At 43.3% G+C, this 18,087-nt stretch overlaps 1 protein-coding gene across 1 annotated transcript in view; it reads right to left on the bottom strand.

The window, feature by feature from the left end:
* Window positions 1-18,087, bottom strand: part of CALCR (calcitonin receptor) — a 99,305-nt gene that overhangs the window by 23,670 nt on the left and 57,548 nt on the right. The window contains exons 4-7 of the mRNA XM_014940321.1: window positions 17,318-17,428; window positions 13,064-13,176; window positions 9,288-9,379; window positions 4,224-4,350 (exon numbers count right to left, since the gene is read on the bottom strand). Coding sequence (XP_014795807.1) covers window positions 4,224-4,350; window positions 9,288-9,379; window positions 13,064-13,176; window positions 17,318-17,428 — 443 coding nt within the window. The remainder of the gene's footprint in view (window positions 1-4,223; window positions 4,351-9,287; window positions 9,380-13,063; window positions 13,177-17,317; window positions 17,429-18,087) is intronic.

Consider the following 18,087-nt stretch of genomic DNA (forward strand, 5'->3'; position numbering starts at 1 on the left):
GAGGAAACAGCACTCTGCCTCCTAAATAAGACCGTGTGTAGGGATCACACCGCTGAAATACCATCCACGGGATCTGATGGAGCCCGGGGTTATTTTGCCATGAAATATGTTGGGACTGTCCCCAGGAAAGCCATCATCCCTCCCTCGCCACGCTGCAGCAGTTTGGAGAGCCCTGAGACTACTAAAAGGTACTGCTTTGAAAGGAGAGAGAGTAACAGAAATGTAGACAGAACAATTCCTGAGGAAATTAAGATCAGGAAATCTCTCCCCAAAATACTTATTCTTAGACTCTTAGACCTCTTTTTTCCCCTCCTGATGGCAGATGTGCCATTGGGAAAGCAACCCTAACATCATTGTTAGAAAGCTCTGATTTCTCAGAGACAGTGACGGACCGACTTCTTTGCAGCCCAGATTCAGTTGTTCCGCATAAACCACAAATCCTCTTCACAGAAATGTCATTTATGAATGTTGTGAACGTCCTTTCATCATCCACCCTCTGTACCCCAGGCATGGCCACGCCACATCCGACCCGTGAACCTGACACCACCGGGATTACACGCTGCTTTGTCTCCTCCATTGCTGAGAGCTCTGAGAATATAAACAAGAATATAAAGACCTTGGGAAAAATGATGGGAATTACTGCTCCGTTTCATGCCATTTAGACCCTGACAGATCTGCCCTAAAATGAATGCAGATATTATTCCAGCCAGAAAATTTGTGAGAATTCTTTGAATATTGGCTGGTTCTGAATTCACAACGTCCTTCAGCCTGCATTAATCTCATTGAACCTCGCAGGAGGGGGGGGGCTTGATCTTCCCCGGAGTGGAAGAAGCGATTCTGATTTACATCTGAATTACTGCAGTATCACGCCAGTGCAACCCAGTGACTCCAGTGAGGGTGATACTGGTGCAGCGCAGCCCGAGCACTGCCCGTGAGCTCGCTGCTGGCAGAAGCTTGGTTTGCAAAGGATATGCTGGCATAAAACAAACTCATCCCCTTGATGGTGAACCCGTGTTCCTGAGCCGAGGTGACAGTCACCCCCTGCCTCCGGGGAAGGTCACAGGATGCTGAGGGTGGTCTCACCCCGGCGGTGTCTCCCTGCTGGAGCTGGAGGGCAGGAGAGCCCGTCCCTGGGCGTCCCACACCGCGCTGCTCCATCTCTGCGCGTCCCCTTGGCAGAGCCACCCCTCCAACCATCAGCTGCATCCTCCTTGACCCCCAGCAGGACCGACTGTTAAAATTGCTAGTCTTGTGAAACACACAAAAATGAAAAGTACAGATCTGATGTGCAAAACTGTATTAGGAGATTAGGCAGCAAGAGTTTTATTTATATTTCCTGGGTTTTTATTGGAGAACACAGTGTGCTGTTCACGTGTCACCCATCTTCTGTGGGTCAGTCCATTTAAGAAGGTGATAGAAGATACCCTTTCGTATAAAATCTGTTCCAGTAATACTGTAATTAATGCAGTTGTTATGTTACATGCAGCATGCAAAAAATTAGCTCAGGTAACATTTTTCAGTATATGTAGGTGTTCATACATGTGTCCTGTTTATTTTTGTTCAAGTGTCCCTGAACATTTTTCGTTATTTCTTCACTTCTTGTACGGCCACCTGGGTGCACATCATTTCTCTTCCATCACTTCAGATCCAGACAAATCTGAGAGAAAAAGAGAGAGAGAGAGATATATAAAATTATATAACCAGAAAGCAGGAAAAAATGATGTAAAACAGCAAATTAAGATATATCAAAAAAGTGGCTTGACTTACCATTTTAAAGGAGCAGAATGGTCATCAAAGGGTTTAGCTCTGCGAGTAAGGATGCTCTATGGCATCTCCTCATGTGAATGATGCTTTGGATGGTCTCACATCTTTGGTGTCTGGATCACAGGGAGAATGTGGGTGTCTTGGTGTTAGGGATGAATTTTCCTCTCTTGCTCCTGCTGTCTTTTCTCTTTGTTATTTAGCAAAATCTCATTTCTTCTTTCAAAACTATATGGATTTGTTGATATCCTAATAAATATGCATTCACTGCATATTTTAAATATTTTTAAAACAAATAAATAAATGAATATTTTCCCACGGCATTGCATATTTCAAATCTATTGTGAAACTTTAGGCAGGAGAAAAAAAGCAGAAGGTATTGGGGTGGAAACACATTTATTATTTTGCAGAGTAAATACCACCAACTTCATCTCTGTATATGGCCTTTATGTAAGGGGTATCTGTGGCTGTTTAAAATTCCTTCTGCACACATCAGCCCTTTGGTACCTACCAGAGGTAGGAGCCACACACACACAAGACTGTCCAGCTCACAAGATGCAAAGGTGGAAAGTGGATAAAAGCAGCAAACCGCAGGAAGTTGGCAGTCTTCTTAAAACAGGCTTAACAAAACAGAGGGTGCAGTAGGGATAGAAAAAACCTGAGCTATAAAGCCTTCATTAGCTCTGTTAATTGGCATTAAAATAAAAATATTATGGGAATCTACACGGTGGAATAAGTAAATTTTAAACATAAATCCTTTAAGACTTCATATACTCATATGGATACTACATGCAATTTCATCACGTTAAAAACTTGCCCTACTAATCATGTATTTACAGGTTTATTATGTTACTAAAAAAAAAAAAACCACCCCACATTTTCTAGTAATGTTGGGAGACTTCAAACATATTAACTGGTCACCTCACCTCCTTTTTTTCTGATTTTTTTTTAAGGAAGGGAAATCTAGAACGTGAGGCGAGATCCAGCAGTGAGTGTCCCCTCGTCCCACACCCGACTGTAGAAGGAAAACAGGAGACCCCGGGTTTTCTGGCCCCAAGTTTTGTACCTCACCTCTGGGCAGCAGTCACTGCTGAGCCAGACTGCAAATTGGGTTTGGAAGAAGAAAGTGCAGAACAAGGGCTTTGTTCATCAAAGCATGTGCTTAGCTAATTAGCTGAGGCCAGGTTTGGTGACACACACAGCTGCATCAGTAACACGGACGGAAGGATGATTTCTGTGACTGTGCTCAGCACTAAGGGTCCTCTTTGTATTTCGTCTGGGGACCCAAAAGCTGGCTGTGTACAGGAACCCCCTCACTGCTCTGGGGCTCCAAAGGCATCACTGGTGTCATCTCCACACTGTCTGTTGCCATAGCAACAGAGGCTGGGGGTTTCATCGGGTGATGCTCAGTGCGCCGGTACCTGTCCTCTGGCTACGTGGCTCTGCCAAAGCCTCCGAGAGCTTTGTCACTGACTTCAGTGGGGTCAAGATTTCACTTCAAATGAAGATCCAGCCCAAAGGCACTAGATACAGTTTTTTAATGAAATCTTAGAGCATGAGAGTCCTCTCTGCAGCCTCAACTTTTAGCTTAAAGCTCTTCACTTCAGATAATTTACTTCTGCTGTCAGGAAGTATCATTCTTAACCCTGAGGTAAAGATCTTACTTCAATTTAGGTGTCTGATATAATCTGCCAGCTTTTTATCTTCAAATATCAAGTGTATTTTCACTGCATCTCTCGCACAGGCTATATACATATGATACTATGCAGTAAGGAAAAACAAAATGTGTGATTTTTTAATTATTCTTCTGCTTTTCTATTTTTTAATCCCCAGATGGTCCTTGGGACTGGTGATGTTTCCTTTAGTCTCTATATTTCCTGCTTTAATTAGCTTACTTAACCAGTAAGCTTTAATTAGCTTACTTAACCAGCACACATTTGAGAGACACACACCTGATCAGATAATATCAGGTGCTAATGTTTAATTGCTTTCACAAAATTAGAAGCAGATAAATGGTTGAACCGTAAACTGAACGATGTGATTAGAAGACAAGCTGATGAGTGTTGTGACATAACTCCAGAGATTCCCAGGCTCCCATTAATTCCACCCCAGCCAGGGCTGCTGTAAGGACGGCGAGGGCGATGCAGGTGCTCTGCCCGACACTTGCCCCACACATTTACCAGCCGAGGGGCTGGCACAGTTTCTGTCACTCCCTACGAGTGGTGAAATGAGCCATAGCCTTGATTTACCACCCCCCAAGATAAAAATATACAGCAAATGGATCTTTCGGGGCGATTTTTTGTACCAAAGTCAAAGATTTTTATTGCTGGGTGAAAGATCTGAGCAAGGAATTCTCAGAGTCTGCGCCCTCCCCGGGTGTTTCAGCAGCTGGTGGGGGGATGCCCGGTTTGCCCGTGCCCACGTACCCGGGTGTAGGGCTGGGGGAGCCGTGTGGTACTTACAGGGTCCCTCTTCACCAGGCCGGGGTTAGGCACGACAGCAATGAGGTGGGCGATTGTAAACACCGAGTTCAGCACGTAAGAAAAAAACAAATTCTTATGCAGTGTTATCCTTTGACAGCTGAGGCTCCTGAAAAACATGTAGCAGAGGTCATAAATTAGTGTTTTTCTTCTGATGTCACTTTAACAAGCTCTTTCTGGCAACGGTATCTCAAGAATGCCTTTTGGCAAGGCACTGTTGGAAAATAGATGCTTTGCATTGCAGCCATAACCTCTCACAAATTTTTGGGTTTGTTTTCACACCTGTTTATCACCACACGCTTTTTAGACCGTGTTGTAAAGAGCCATCCGGCTCTATTCTCAGTCCTTGATGCCTTTCTTTATTTCGTGGTAATTGAGATATTTAATGGTGAAGCAGAACCCTGAGAATTATTAGATGCGCATGATACAAGTAATGAACATCAGGAATATTCCTGCTTTATAAGTGACTGTTCCCTGGAGACTCAATTTCTCAAATATTCAGATGAAAATTATTTTCTACTTTAGGAATTAATGGTGAGACAGGATGGGAACTCTGAGCAGGAATCCCCTTAAATTACAGGGGGATTTGTGTTCATAGCCTGTGTGTTTCTCACTCCAGCTGAGGTCCCCAACCAGACGTTGTTTTCCTGCTCAGAAGGAGCAGGCTTTTCTGAACGGCTGATTTAGAGGAGGGAAGGGTTCCTGCTGCTCTGGGTAGACAGAGTTTCACACGAGAAGTTCACAGAATTCTTGTGCAACCAAATGATGACTGCGGTTTCAGACCCGAACCACCTTTCCAATTCCTGCCCAAATCCTCCTGCCTCCGCCTCGCTGCTCCTGAGGCAGAGAGACACCCCAGGGCTGGCAGGAGGTGACTGCAGAAAGGCAATGATGTTGTTAGATAGTGCTGTGATGTCTGTGCTCAGTAGTCACCGAGAGCAAGCAGGCAAAAAAGAACCAGGTAGGAGAGCCCAGCTAACAGCAAGTACTGCTCTCATGGAGGTAAACCTCCCCCTCGGCACCAGGGGTCTTCTGCAGCCTGGAAGGGGGCACAGGCTGTGGCTTCCTGATGCTCTGTGTGTGGATGCTAATGCAGAAGGCACTTTCTTTAAATACAGAGAATGAATCTAACCAACTCAACTCTTCTCTGCCTATTTTGCTTGTTTGTTTATTTAGTGATTTTCCTCTTTTAGGTCTTTGGCCACCTGCCACTTATTCATAGTTCTCCTTACACCTGTTTTCTGAGTCATTGGAAGGAATTCTTCCTCTGGCCTGAGGTCATCTTTCTGGTTATGGTCATCATCATCCTGAAATCCTCATCACCTTTATTGACCTCTTTATTTATCAAGACACCTTCTTTAGTTCAGAATGTCCATGTGATGGAGGCCCTGGGGGCTAGGAATGAGAGTATCTCTTTACGCTTGCCCTGATTTTATATTCTTCCTTTAGCATCAGCCATTGGCAATTGTTGAGCACCAGACTAGGTGGGGCTAGGTGTGCTTTCAGTTTGATCTGCTGTAGGGCAGCACAATGGGCAAACAGTCCACTCTTTGGAGCTATTTTTCCTACACTGTGTTCTTGTGCTTAGTCCGTCTCTGTTTGCTCCCATCACAAATCCAGAAGAAGGAGGAAGGGGGGATGTTTGAGGGATGGTGTCTTCCCAAGTCCCCGTTACGCTGATGGAGCCCTGCTCCCCTGGGGATGGCTGAGCACCCTCCTGCCCATGGAAAGAGTGAATTAATGCCTTGTTGTGCTTTGCTCGCATGCACGGTGTTTGCTTTACCTGTTAAACTGTCTTTATCTCAACCCAAGAGTTTTCTCCCTTTTACCCTTCCAATTCTCTCCACTGTTTAGTTGCCAGCTGGGGTTAAACCATGACAGGCACTGTTTTAGGAATACTCTCTCTCTTGCTATGAGCCTGTATTGCTCAGTGATACTCACCACTACTGATCCAGGATTCCTTGCTGAAAGTACTGCAACACCTGCGGTGCCAGATCATTATGAATCTCAATACCCAAAACTGAAAGAAAAATAAATCTCTGCCAGGAAAGACTTATATGTGGGAAACAGAAACCTCTGCAGTCTGCTTTTTGCTGCCTCTACAGTCAAAGGCTATGACATGGCCCTGAAACCATCTCTTGCTATCTGACTGATTGACAGCTTGCCTCCTGTTGAAGGTTGAATAATCTATTGCTGTCGTAGGCAGATGATAGAAAACAACTATAAGTACCGTGAACCCTGCTCCCATACAGCTCTATTCTCTCTTTCTAAAGATCATAGCTTGGCTTCCTCTCTGTCCTCCCATTTTGCAGCACTTTCTCTTAATTCCTTTCTCTACTTCTTCCTGTAACCTTTGTGTCAGGGATTAGTCACGGAAGGGGAAGAGCTGGAGGAGGACAGGGCGGAGGATGTGTGTTATACCTGGGAGGCTGCTGCACAGATGAGTCTCTCGGGGCGGTCTGGGACGGGTCAGGATGGAGCGCTGCCCGTGACTCAGAGTGAGATGAGTCAGACAGACAGATCCTGCCTCCCTCGCGGCAAACTATCGCCTTCTCGGTCCAGTTTGGGTAGTCAATTTAAGCAGATCCCATCTTTACTGTCCCAAACAACTCTGAAGCCTCAGTACAGGATTTCAAATCAGATTAAACTGTGCTCTTCCCAGTCTCCTCAAAGCACTACTGTGGCTGTGGTAGTGTGCTCTTTATCTTTACATAGATGGGAAGGGAGTTCATCAGTCCATCGGGCAGAGTTTCTAGCTGTCTCTGTATCTGATGCATGTTATGACAGTCATCAAACTGCTTCTCTGGAAATCAGCAGAATTCACAACCTGTATTTTGGATCCTCTTATTTTAAGCTTGTAATTTTACAAGTTCCTATAGTCTATGCCAAGTCCAACCCCTGCATTTTCCTGTGTTTCCTAGACCCGCTCTTGGTGGTGGTGATGTTGGGGGCTTGTCCTTTTACTACCCCTCCTGTCTGGCAGCTGAGGCACAGACACCTAACTCTATAGCCCTAAGATTTATGCCACTTCTCCTGGCCTCTCAATTTACTGAGCATACCCTTTTCCAGCCTGTAGGGACACCCTCATCCATGGTGTACCTTTCCAGGGACCAGCAGCAGATGAAGGAACCAGGGAGCAGCTTTGCATAATGTTACTAAAAAAAAAAATTACTATTAGAAGGCACACAACCTAAACGTATTTATAGATATGTAGTACATATAGGTCAAAATTTGGACCAGAAACAGGCTAAGGTGCCTCGTGGAAGATTTAGATTAAATAACACCTGGACTCTGAGGCTAGAACTGATTTAAGCACCAGCACAAGGAATCTGGGGTTTTGTAGAGCACCTTCCACTGCAGGTGTTTAGAGCTGGCAACCATCCCTCGTGCACTAGAGGTGGGGGTTCAGCAAGAGGTTCCATTTATCCCCAATTTATGCAATTACTATGCATATATAAGCTGGAGTTTTGTGTTTGTTATCTACTGATTGAGCCTACAAATCTTATGTGTATTTGTGGCCAAAAAACCACATCTCAGAAATTCAGATAAGAAAGTTATCTGGTTCAGATAATAAGCTGATAATCCAGCAGGTAAAGTTTGTCACATTGTATTGAAGTTTATGCTGCAAAACATTAAATCCACCCATTTCAAGACACTAACAAATGCTAGTTAGTTTAGACACATAAAAACTCTGTACTAAAAGAGTAAATGTTTAAAACTAAATGGTCATGATAGAAAATGCACTGGGTGCACTTCATTGGGATTCCTTGACCTTAGAGGTGACAAAAAGAAATAGCTGAATGTTTACAGAAATACTCTTTGTTTTAAGTTAAGGCTGCAAGATAAAGGAATAGAAAAAATGAACAATTTTTCCCTTTTTAGACTTGGAAATTTCAGTGTGAAAAACTGATTTGGGAAATAAAGGTTCTACAGAGAATGAATCCTGGTCGTTTCGAAAATAAGGGACTCATGGCTTGGCATGAGTGGGAAGGTACTAATATAGAACCTGCTCATAATTCACGGTTACTATTTTGGTCACTAAGATCTGAAAAAATGCATTTAATGTATTTGTTAAATTTGACTTGGGCTTATTTTTGGCTTTCATTTTTCTAACATCAACCAAATTAAAAGAAATGATAAATTCTAGCCTGTATATAAAAGTCACGCTCTTTATCTGTCTATTGGAAAGAAAATTAATCCCTAAAAGTATTCTACACTTCTGGATTGCAAATATGTCTTTGAGCTGCTGAAATAGATGATGAATAAACAAAAGAATATAATTTATCTTTCTACGAGGATGATGATAAAGAAGCAAAGAATTGTGGTTTGGATGCTTGTCAAGGGTTTGAATCTGGTGACATTCACGTAGAAAGAAGCTTTCAAACACTCTCACACAGGCCTATTTGTGTTCTAGCATAATTCTAGCTTGAAATAATTTCCTGCAGGCTAAATTACAATCTTGAAACAGTTTACTCTTACAATGACAACAGTGATGGACTTTTAATTACCACAGGTTGCCATTATCGTGCAACTATTCTTTCTTAAACTCTGTAAAGAAGCTTGTGAAGAAAAAAATATATTTCTGTGTTCCATTTTCTTCGTATTCCTGATTGCTCAAAGAATTATACATTCTTTGGGGAGTTTTTTTGGCAATTATAGGTTACAATTGTGTATGTTACCTGTTCAGAAGCATTTGTAATTGTTTCTCAAATTGCTCTCACTTTGTTCCCCAGTGTGCAGTGTGGGGATTGCTCATTTGTATCCTTGGAAACCTTTATGTAGGTAAAGTTGGGAAACTTTACCTGTCCTATTAGATCACTTCGCATTTATCTCCAGATGCACCCTGCTGATGGTGGGCATTTCCCTCTCTGGTCATAAAGGGATGCCCTGGATACCTGTCTAGGAGTAACTGATGCCCTTTGCTGAAAACAAAAAGGTGCTCAGAAAAGCTGTTTCTCACTGCCGTGTCCCCTTCCAAGCTTTTCTTTGGTAACCACTCGAGATCCCTCAGGGAAAGAAGAGAGAGTGTCTGTAAGAAACACTTACTTGAAATAGAAGAAAATTGCCAAGGAAATCAACAGGGATGTTATAGACAAAGCATGGCCAACGATCGCCATATAATAAAGTATGAACGCCATCTGCAATTTAACAAAAAGAAAAGGCAAATGTGAACAATTTGCAGACAGTCTATTTTTCTTCTCATTGAGGAAGAATCCACAAAATAAACCTCCCATTTTCTATTACTTTTCTTTCAAAAGTTCCTTTTCAATACACTTTAAATATTGGCAATCTATTAAATAGCATGACTCATGGTCCAAAGATGAGATAAGTGTTTCTTACATGAGCTGTTTCTGCTGCATTGAAGGAACTGGCAAGATCCCTGCTCACACTGTGCATCACTAACTGTCCCCAGCCCTAGGAAAGCACAGCAGACATAATACATTCCGATTTTCAAAAAGCCTATGACAAATTTCCACATAAAAAAAAAACCCTGAACTAGGTTGCTGTAGGATTAGTAGAAAGCTTTTATGGTTTGAAAGCAGCTTAAACAACAGGGAGCAAAAGCTTATGGTCACTTGTGGGGATGAGTCACTGGTTAGGTGCCCTCAGGACTGGGATTGGGGCTTGCTTTTGTTCAACATATTCATCAGCGACCTGGTGCAGAGAAATCTCTAAGTTTCCTGGTCATACTTAGGTCTTTCAGACAATAGTGAGGGATTACAGAAGGACCTCCCATAACTGAGGGAATAAGAAGACACCATATGAGCTTTAAAAGAGAAGAAAGTGGGGTGCCACACCAAGGGGCAAATGATCTAAACCCAGCCTACACAATGCTAAGCTCAGAACTGGAAATGGAACTGGAGTCCCCCTGATCAGTTCTCTGAATCGTTGGCTTAGCGTGGAACGACAGCCAAAAAGCCAACACAACATTGGGCATCATCAGGCACTGAGGGAAAGGCATTGAGCTCTTGGGCTGCAGAATGCTGCAGTATCTAAATGCCATCCTTTGGTCTCAGCCAGGCTCTAAAGCATCCCCCAGCTGCCAGCAGAGAGCAGGAGGCTAAACAGTGTGCCAGGCTCCACCACTGCCTTCCGCTCCAAAAGCCCTAATGTAGTACCAGCCTCTCCCCCAAAGAAAGACTAGACAGGAGGTCTTAGTTCCTCTGCTGGGTTTATTTTCTTTTCAGCTCCACTTCATTCATTACTCTCTTGTTGTCCATGAGCAGTTTTCCTTTTTTGCTTTCTGTAGCCCTAAGTTTTGCCACTCGCATTTTTGTGGGGTTTCTGAGTAATTTTAGACTTTCATTTGAAAACAAATATGAATACAATTCAGAAAACAAAGTCATTCCTCTAAGGATAGGTGCACATCTTATTTAGTTTGTTCTTCAGTCATTTGACAACTTTGGAATCAGGTCCTGCTTTCATTACCCTAAGTGGTGGTGGCCTGATTCAGATTTAAACGAAAGCCACACTTATATCATCCTGAACATGCACAACAGTCATGATCTGAATGTAAATATTCCCCAAGTTATGGAAGTTTATGCATATTAACTACAGATACCCTATGTTCCCTACTTTTCCTTCACAAAGTGTGACCACACCATTGCCAGTGAGGACAAACACCTGACAACTTTTTCTGAGGGCACCAGCAGCCCTAGAGAGAGAAGCCCAGACTGCAGAGACCATCGAATCCTAGAACTGTCAAGGATGAGGCACCTTTCTGAACACAGAGCAGTGGGAGAGGTTCTAACCTGTGTGCCCCTGACATTTTTTCTGCTTCAACAGTCATTGCTATGGTTTTTTGTGATATTAGATTGATAAAATTTTAAAGCCTGAATACAGATGAACTGTTCAAAAACACGTTTTGCTGCCTGTCCTGTACACAACCCTCACCTGAACCAGAGAGGTGTAGGAAGGGCTTCCAGAGAGCTACACACAAATCTATGTGCTCCCCAGAGGACTTGTGGTTATTCACACCCTCTACCTTTCAGTGTACAACTCCTAAATAGGTTAAACTGTCTATCTGAGACTCAGCAATAGCATTTTTGATTACTTCACATAAAATTACTACAGTAACTGCTCAAAAAAAGCTTTCCAAATATAACACTGAAGAGAGATCAGAATGGACTGGACCATCAGCTAACAAAGCGTAGAGTCTGTCACTGCATTTTTAAGAACTGGCTGCAGTATGGTTTATTTTTACGTGATCTGTCTCAGAAGTGCAGCACACCGGTGCTTCCATTTGCCTTCAAACAAATAACGCGCTATCTTTTTAATTTCTGCACTCTTTGAAATGGCAATCTGTCACGTCCCTTCCTCTTGCAACATGCTGACTCATCACATTCATAGTTTATGCAGATATTTTTCACACTGGGCTTACAAAATTTCTAACTTCTGAAACATAGAAATGTTTTGGGTTGTTTTTTTTGCATCCCCCTAGAATTCTTCAACTGAGGAACAAGAATTCTCTACTAGGGACACCTCCTACTCGGTAATTATATTATCCATACGTACATGTAAACAGTCCACAAATGAAGCATACTCCTAGTTTTGAAGATTTGGATTAAAGGTCATAATCTAACTTGGCATTTCTGTAGAGACAGATTCTTCTTGCATTTTCGAGTATTTTTGGTTCCAGAAGAATCTTGATGTATGTGTAATTTTCCTTTGTGTTCTATCTGCACTTTGCTTGAATGATGTTCAAAACTCTTCTTCTGGAAGGCACGGGTAATAGGTAACAGAACTACATTTTTTTGCCTCCCTACATGGGCCAACATCTGGAAAAAGTATATTTTTATGATGCTTCCATTTAATGCCTCTGTGAGCTCAGATTGCTACTATTATTCTCTTTGTCACATAGGTGAGCCCTATTTTATCATGATGGTTCCTCGTACTGCAAAAACTTTTAGAATTCACCTCCTGCCTAGTCCAGTAGACTTTTCCAAGGCCCTTTGGGCTGGATCATTACTAAATATAGCCACATACTGGTTTTTGGCTGCATAAAAAGAGATCTTCCAACACAAACCCCAAATCAAATCACTTTTTGACTCTTTTCCTTCCACAATTCCAAACAGTCACAAATTATTCTGTCACAAATCTGAAATCAGATTTTCCTGGAGCTCCACTCACATTGGAGAAATATTTATTTTCATAAGCTTCCCTAACTTAATTTTTTTAAGCTTCTCTCAGATTTCCCTCTCCTTGTTTCTTTTGGTGCTTTTTTATTTACCTCTCCTCTTTCAGCTTAGCAACTTGATTTTGGAAATATTGATGCAAATTCATTATTTTAAATAGTCTCGATGACTTCAGTCAAACTGTTAAAGTTAAATGTGTTCAGGCTTGTAGGATTTTCTGGATTAATGGTACCTTGTCAAATACTTCTTTTCAAAGGGAGTGAGTACAGGGTGATATTCTTTGCTTATGAAAAATAATATTAACATAATATTTCTAGCCCTACAGAGAAGACGTCAACAGCTTGGAAGATGCTTGCTACAGAACACAAAATTGAAATTCTAAAGGATCATTTTACAACTGTTGGACAATCAGGGAAAATAATAGCACTTAAAAATTGCATTTGTAAAGTAGTGCAAAACTTGTTGCATGAATTGCTGCTAAATTATCCACCCCGTAGCGAACCTGTATTTAGGTTGCAGCACTTATCAAGTAATTTTCATGAGCTAAAATCACGAGTACAATGCATTTCAATTCTTGCGAAATAAATAAAGCTGAAAGACTATTCTGACCTCTGTCATATGTGTCTTACTGCTAGCCTAGCCCAAAGCCATTCCCAAACAGTCCCTGCCTCCTCCCCCGCAGCGTACCTTCAGTTTCTCCGAGGTGAAGGAGTTGCACAGGGTGTAGTTGGACCAAGTTCGGTTGCTCTCAGGATGCCGGAACCAGTTTCCAGTTTCATCACAGTATTTTGAAGCCCTCTCTGGTGATAAATTGCAATAATAGTCATTTTAGCATATGCATATTACACATTTAAAAATCCATAAAAAAGAATTTTTATGTTTGGAAATACAATGCCTGTGTAACAAAATGCAAAGGATTTTCAACTTGTGCAATTAATATACATTTGTTTGGGATTGTTTCTCAGAGATTTATCTGATGATGTACATGTTGTTCACCTGTCTCCTCTTGTCTTGGATCAATGCAGTAAAATACATACACACAGTAAATACATATACACAGTAAAGTACATAAAGTACATACACACAGCCTTCATTCAGATGCAAGGAGTTATACACAGTAAATACATACACACAGTAAAGTACATATAGACAGTAAAGTACATGCACACAGCCTTCATTCAGATGCAAGGAGTTATGTGATAATAGTTCATTTACAGATGCTTTTGGAAGATGTTCGTGGAAGAGAAAGCAATGTCAGAACCTGAAGGCAACATGCAGGGTTTCAGACCAGCTCCTGTGGCCTCCCTCCTTTGGGAGCCACTGGAAATTGTGCCTGAGTCACAAAGGACAGGTAAGATAGAAACTTAACTTATTTGATGTTTTCCTAGATAGTGAACAGCTGTTTATTTATGAAAGCCACAGTTTCTCAGGTCTGACCTAAAATAGTCTAAAAAGCCTACCTTGACTTCCCTTTGCCTATTCTAGCTTTACAATTTTATTGGCTTTATACATAGATTATCAGCATTTCCAGTCAATACCCTTTTACGGAGCCAATTACAATCTAAACATACACATTTTTTGGTTTTTGTTGTCAATGTTTGCATTTGTTTTTCTTAATCAGCTCTGATGATTAATGATTCTACCAATTTGGAAGATTCGTATTCCCTCTGTACACCCTAAAAAAAGCAGTTGATCGTATTGTCCAGGTAAGGACTGTATGGGCTGAGCTGTCCTCCTCTGACGAGAAATACACTTCATATAGTGCCATTGCAAAAAAACCAAGAAGACAAAAAAAGACAATCCTCCAGAACACAGCATATTTTCAAAATTACTGAGAGTCTCAAAGCATTGTTTTGGGGGACTCGTTGAAAATCAATACGTGCACCACCAGCAGCAAGAGGAACAGTACGTGTTATCTGCGCCTTCCATGGCTGCAGTGGGGATAATCTCGGGCTGCCTGTGGAGCAACGCTCCCCGCCAACTTGCTGCCAGATGTTATCTAAAGCTGGAAAAAGTTTTCAGTCTAGATAAAAGATTAATGGTTGTGCTACCAGGGAACAGGGTGTACAAACACCGTACCTGCCATCCCACACACTCGGCAAAGCACAGCGTTTTGTTAATGTGCTCTAGAGCACAATGCCGGCACTCGTGTTTTGTTAATGTGCTCTAGAGCACAATGCCATAATGCTAAGCCCATCCATCCTCTCTGTCCCGCAGTGCCCAGGAGAGCACTCTGCTGAAGCTCAGCGTGGCCTCTCCACGTTAGAGACAAACCTGTTGCCTCATAGCTGTCCTTGAAGCCAGCCAGACACAACTGATCCTGCTCTGGAAGCAGCCAGGATTTCTCACTGTGATGTTGTCAGAACGTGGGGCTGGGGGAAGAGCCCCCCTTCTGCCTATCCCAGTGACCCAAACAGGTCAAATGCTCCTTCTGGATCTGTGCTTTGACATGGAAATACAGCTGTGAGTCTGCAACCCAACCATGGCCCCACTGCAAGTCACTCTACAGGCACCCACTGGGAGGTGTGGGATGATGAACCTGGGAGCCTTCTCTCTAGAAGAATCTAGTGACCTCTGAAAACACACACTGTGGAAGGAGGGGGGCAAGGCAGCACCAGCACGGCAAAATGGAAGCATAGGCTTTAAGATGATTCAAAACATATGTAAACTCCAATTTTTCAGGCTCTGTCTGTACCCTGTCACTTGGGTAGGGAGCCACTTGGGCACTATGTTATTCGAAGGGGAGGCACTTTGGGAGGGATTTGTCTCACCTGACGTGAGCGACCTCAGCATCACACATTTCAGAGGCTGCTGTGCGGGGTCTCTGAAGCTCCCTGTCTGAGCAAAACGGATGAGAGAAATCTCATCCACAAGGGCAGCTTCAGGGGAGCGTTGAAGCGTCCCAAAAGCTTAACCAGTAGTTTTGCATGTGGTATTGTTTGTGCTACCAACAGCACTTCTGTGAATCATATTTTCATAAAAACCCTCAGTCATTTACATATAATAAGTATCTTAACCCACTAACTCTGGAGCAAACACTATACACCTATCTATCTATCTATCTATCTATCTATCTATCTATCTATCTATCTATCAATTCTATCAATCAGGTTTTTTACAATTAGACCAACTCTAGAGCTAGCAGTTGTTAAACGAGTCAACACTGGTTTTTTATTTATTGTTGAGTTATAAGCTGGAAGTAGAGAGAAGTTTTCCTCTGTTGCAGTGCACGCTCAGCACATACCAGACGTTGGATTCTTTGCCATAGTTTGGACAGACCTGTGTAGTGCTTAGTTTTGCAGATGAGGGAATAGCTGATGTAGCACATCTGATTTACTTACATCTGTGGTAAAATAGTCTAGAAATTTTTATTTTCATAACTGAAAAAATAATCTGACATAGTACGATGGAGATCCTAGAAAACTTGAATTGCAGTGTCCTAATAGGTGAAGAGTTATCACTATCGTAAGAATGCCTCAGTCAGCAGAACTGGAATCTGTATAATAGAGTCATATTGTGCCTGGATAAAATAGGAATATAAAACACAGTTTCAAGAGAAACTGTGCATGCTGCCTGAACAGGAGGGTATAAATCTCAGCCCTGCTCAGAGCTTCACAGCCAGGAGTGGATGAGACCACGAGTGTCCTCCTGTCACTGGAGATAGAGCAGCAGGTACAGCTACAGCCATCAGTGAGCTGACGGGCAGTGCTCCTGCAGACCTCAGTGCCGCCCACAGCAGCACAGCATGAAATACCTCTTTCAGAAGGCCACGGGGCCACTTGCCTGCCTAAAATACATGCTGGGGTGGTTTGATATCATGGAGACTTAATGGGAAGCAAATCTGACAGGCACTGCAGTTTTAATCTTGTAAAATCATTGTTCTTTAGGATGAATTTTCTGCTTCTCAGCAGAATCCAGCTGCGTTTTGTTAAACAGGCGTAAGTTACCAAAGGAAATAATGAGTCGTGGCACAAAGCCCGACGGAATTCCCAGCTGAACCTGTGCTTTGGGCCACCTCTGAGTGGCAGCCACTTCCATTAGCAGTTGAAAGACTCCTAGTCCCCCCCGTGATTTCTTGTCTCCTTCCTACTTTATGAAGTCCCAGTGTGACTGGGCAAAGCACAGGCTGGCTGCCCTCCCGTTTGGTGCCACAGCTGTAGCCCGTGCTGGGGAACTCAACAGCTCCTCCAGGAAAGCGGCTCTGGCTCAGGCAGGAGATGCTGAGCTGCCCCCGAGCCAGGGAAACGGGGCTGACCCACCAGGAGACAGGCAAAGAAGCTGCCAGAGGTGCTGACAAGGAGAAGAGGGATGTGCCAGGGGAAAATACCGAGCTCAGGAGAGCAAAAGTATTGTTCCTAAACAGGGCAGCAGAAAGAACAGCAGGAAATCAATTACTGCAGGAGGCTTTTCCCTCTATGGCTCTGTACAGAGAACAGGAACACTAAAATATTCCCAAATCTGCACGTTTTAAAGCGTGGTGGAAAGAGTAACGGCGGTACGCACAGCCTGTGGGCCTGACTCTGCACCACACGTCTGTGTCTCAAGGAGTGATCTGCCACCAGCTGTAGGAGCTACAGACCTGGGCAGCCATCAGCACGAGGAAGTGGAGTGAGGAGCTTCTCCACGGATGGTTCCAAGTGCTATGTGAAGAGCCCTGCTGTAGCACAGCAATTAGCTGAGAGGAAGCCACTGGAGACAAGTGGACAAGTGGAAAAGCTGGGAAGAGGTGGCTTGGGAGCAAGCAGGAGAGTGGCTCTGTCATCACCCCCACACACTGGGCACGGGGACCGTGAGTCGGGGGGAGCCTCCTGTGATGGCAGGGCTGCCCACCACCCAGTTCTGCAGCTATTAGGGGAGCAGCACATGGAACGCACACAGACTAAGACAGTGAGTTTCCAAGACTTCCTTTCAGAGACAAAGCTATAAAAAGAAATACTGTACCAGTTGGATCAAAGTCTGGGAAATAATCCGGACAATTCTGAGCAGTGATTCTTCCAGCAGGTGTGTCGTCCCAGCACAACCAGCCATCCCATGTTCGGTTGCAGAACAAACCTGGGTAATTAAGAGGAATGCAGTAATTAATTCACAGACGGTCACTCCCAAGGAATATTGCTGTCTGCAGACAATTTTCTTTCTGCAATAAAATCCCTTGTTATTGCTACACTTTGAGTGGCCTTCCAGTCCCTCAAGGGGCTCCAGGAGAGATGGGGAGGGACTCTGGATCAGGGAAGGGAGCCCTAGGATGAGAGGGAAGGGTTTGACACTGAAAGAGGGGAGATGGAGATGAGATGTGGGGAAGAACTTGTTTGCTGTGAGGGTGGTGAGAGCCTGGCCCAGGTTGGCCAGAGAAGCTGTGGCTGCCCCATCCCTGGAGGGGTTCAAGGCCAGGTTGGAGGGGGCCTGGAGCAACCTGGTCTGGTGGGAGGTGTCCCTGCCCAGGGCAGGGGGTGGCACTGGGGGGGCTTTAAGGTCCCTTCCCACCCAAACCATTCCATGATTCTATGATTCAGGTGCTGCAAGGTACTTGTTTTTGCTGATCTGATGTTAGTGGTGTTTATTTTACTGGAAAGTAATGTTTTTAAGCATGTTGAATTCAACTTTGAATGTAAGGTCTGATCCTACAAATTCCTCAAGTTGCATCACTAACTGTTTTAAAGTCAAAACAGTTGTGGACTAAAATTAAAAGCATAAAACTTTCCAAATTAATTTTT

The sequence above is a fragment of the Calidris pugnax genome, unplaced genomic scaffold (assembly GCF_001431845.1).
Source record: "Calidris pugnax isolate Ruff unplaced genomic scaffold, ASM143184v1 scaffold76, whole genome shotgun sequence".
NCBI classification, from domain to species: domain Eukaryota; kingdom Metazoa; phylum Chordata; class Aves; order Charadriiformes; family Scolopacidae; genus Calidris; species Calidris pugnax.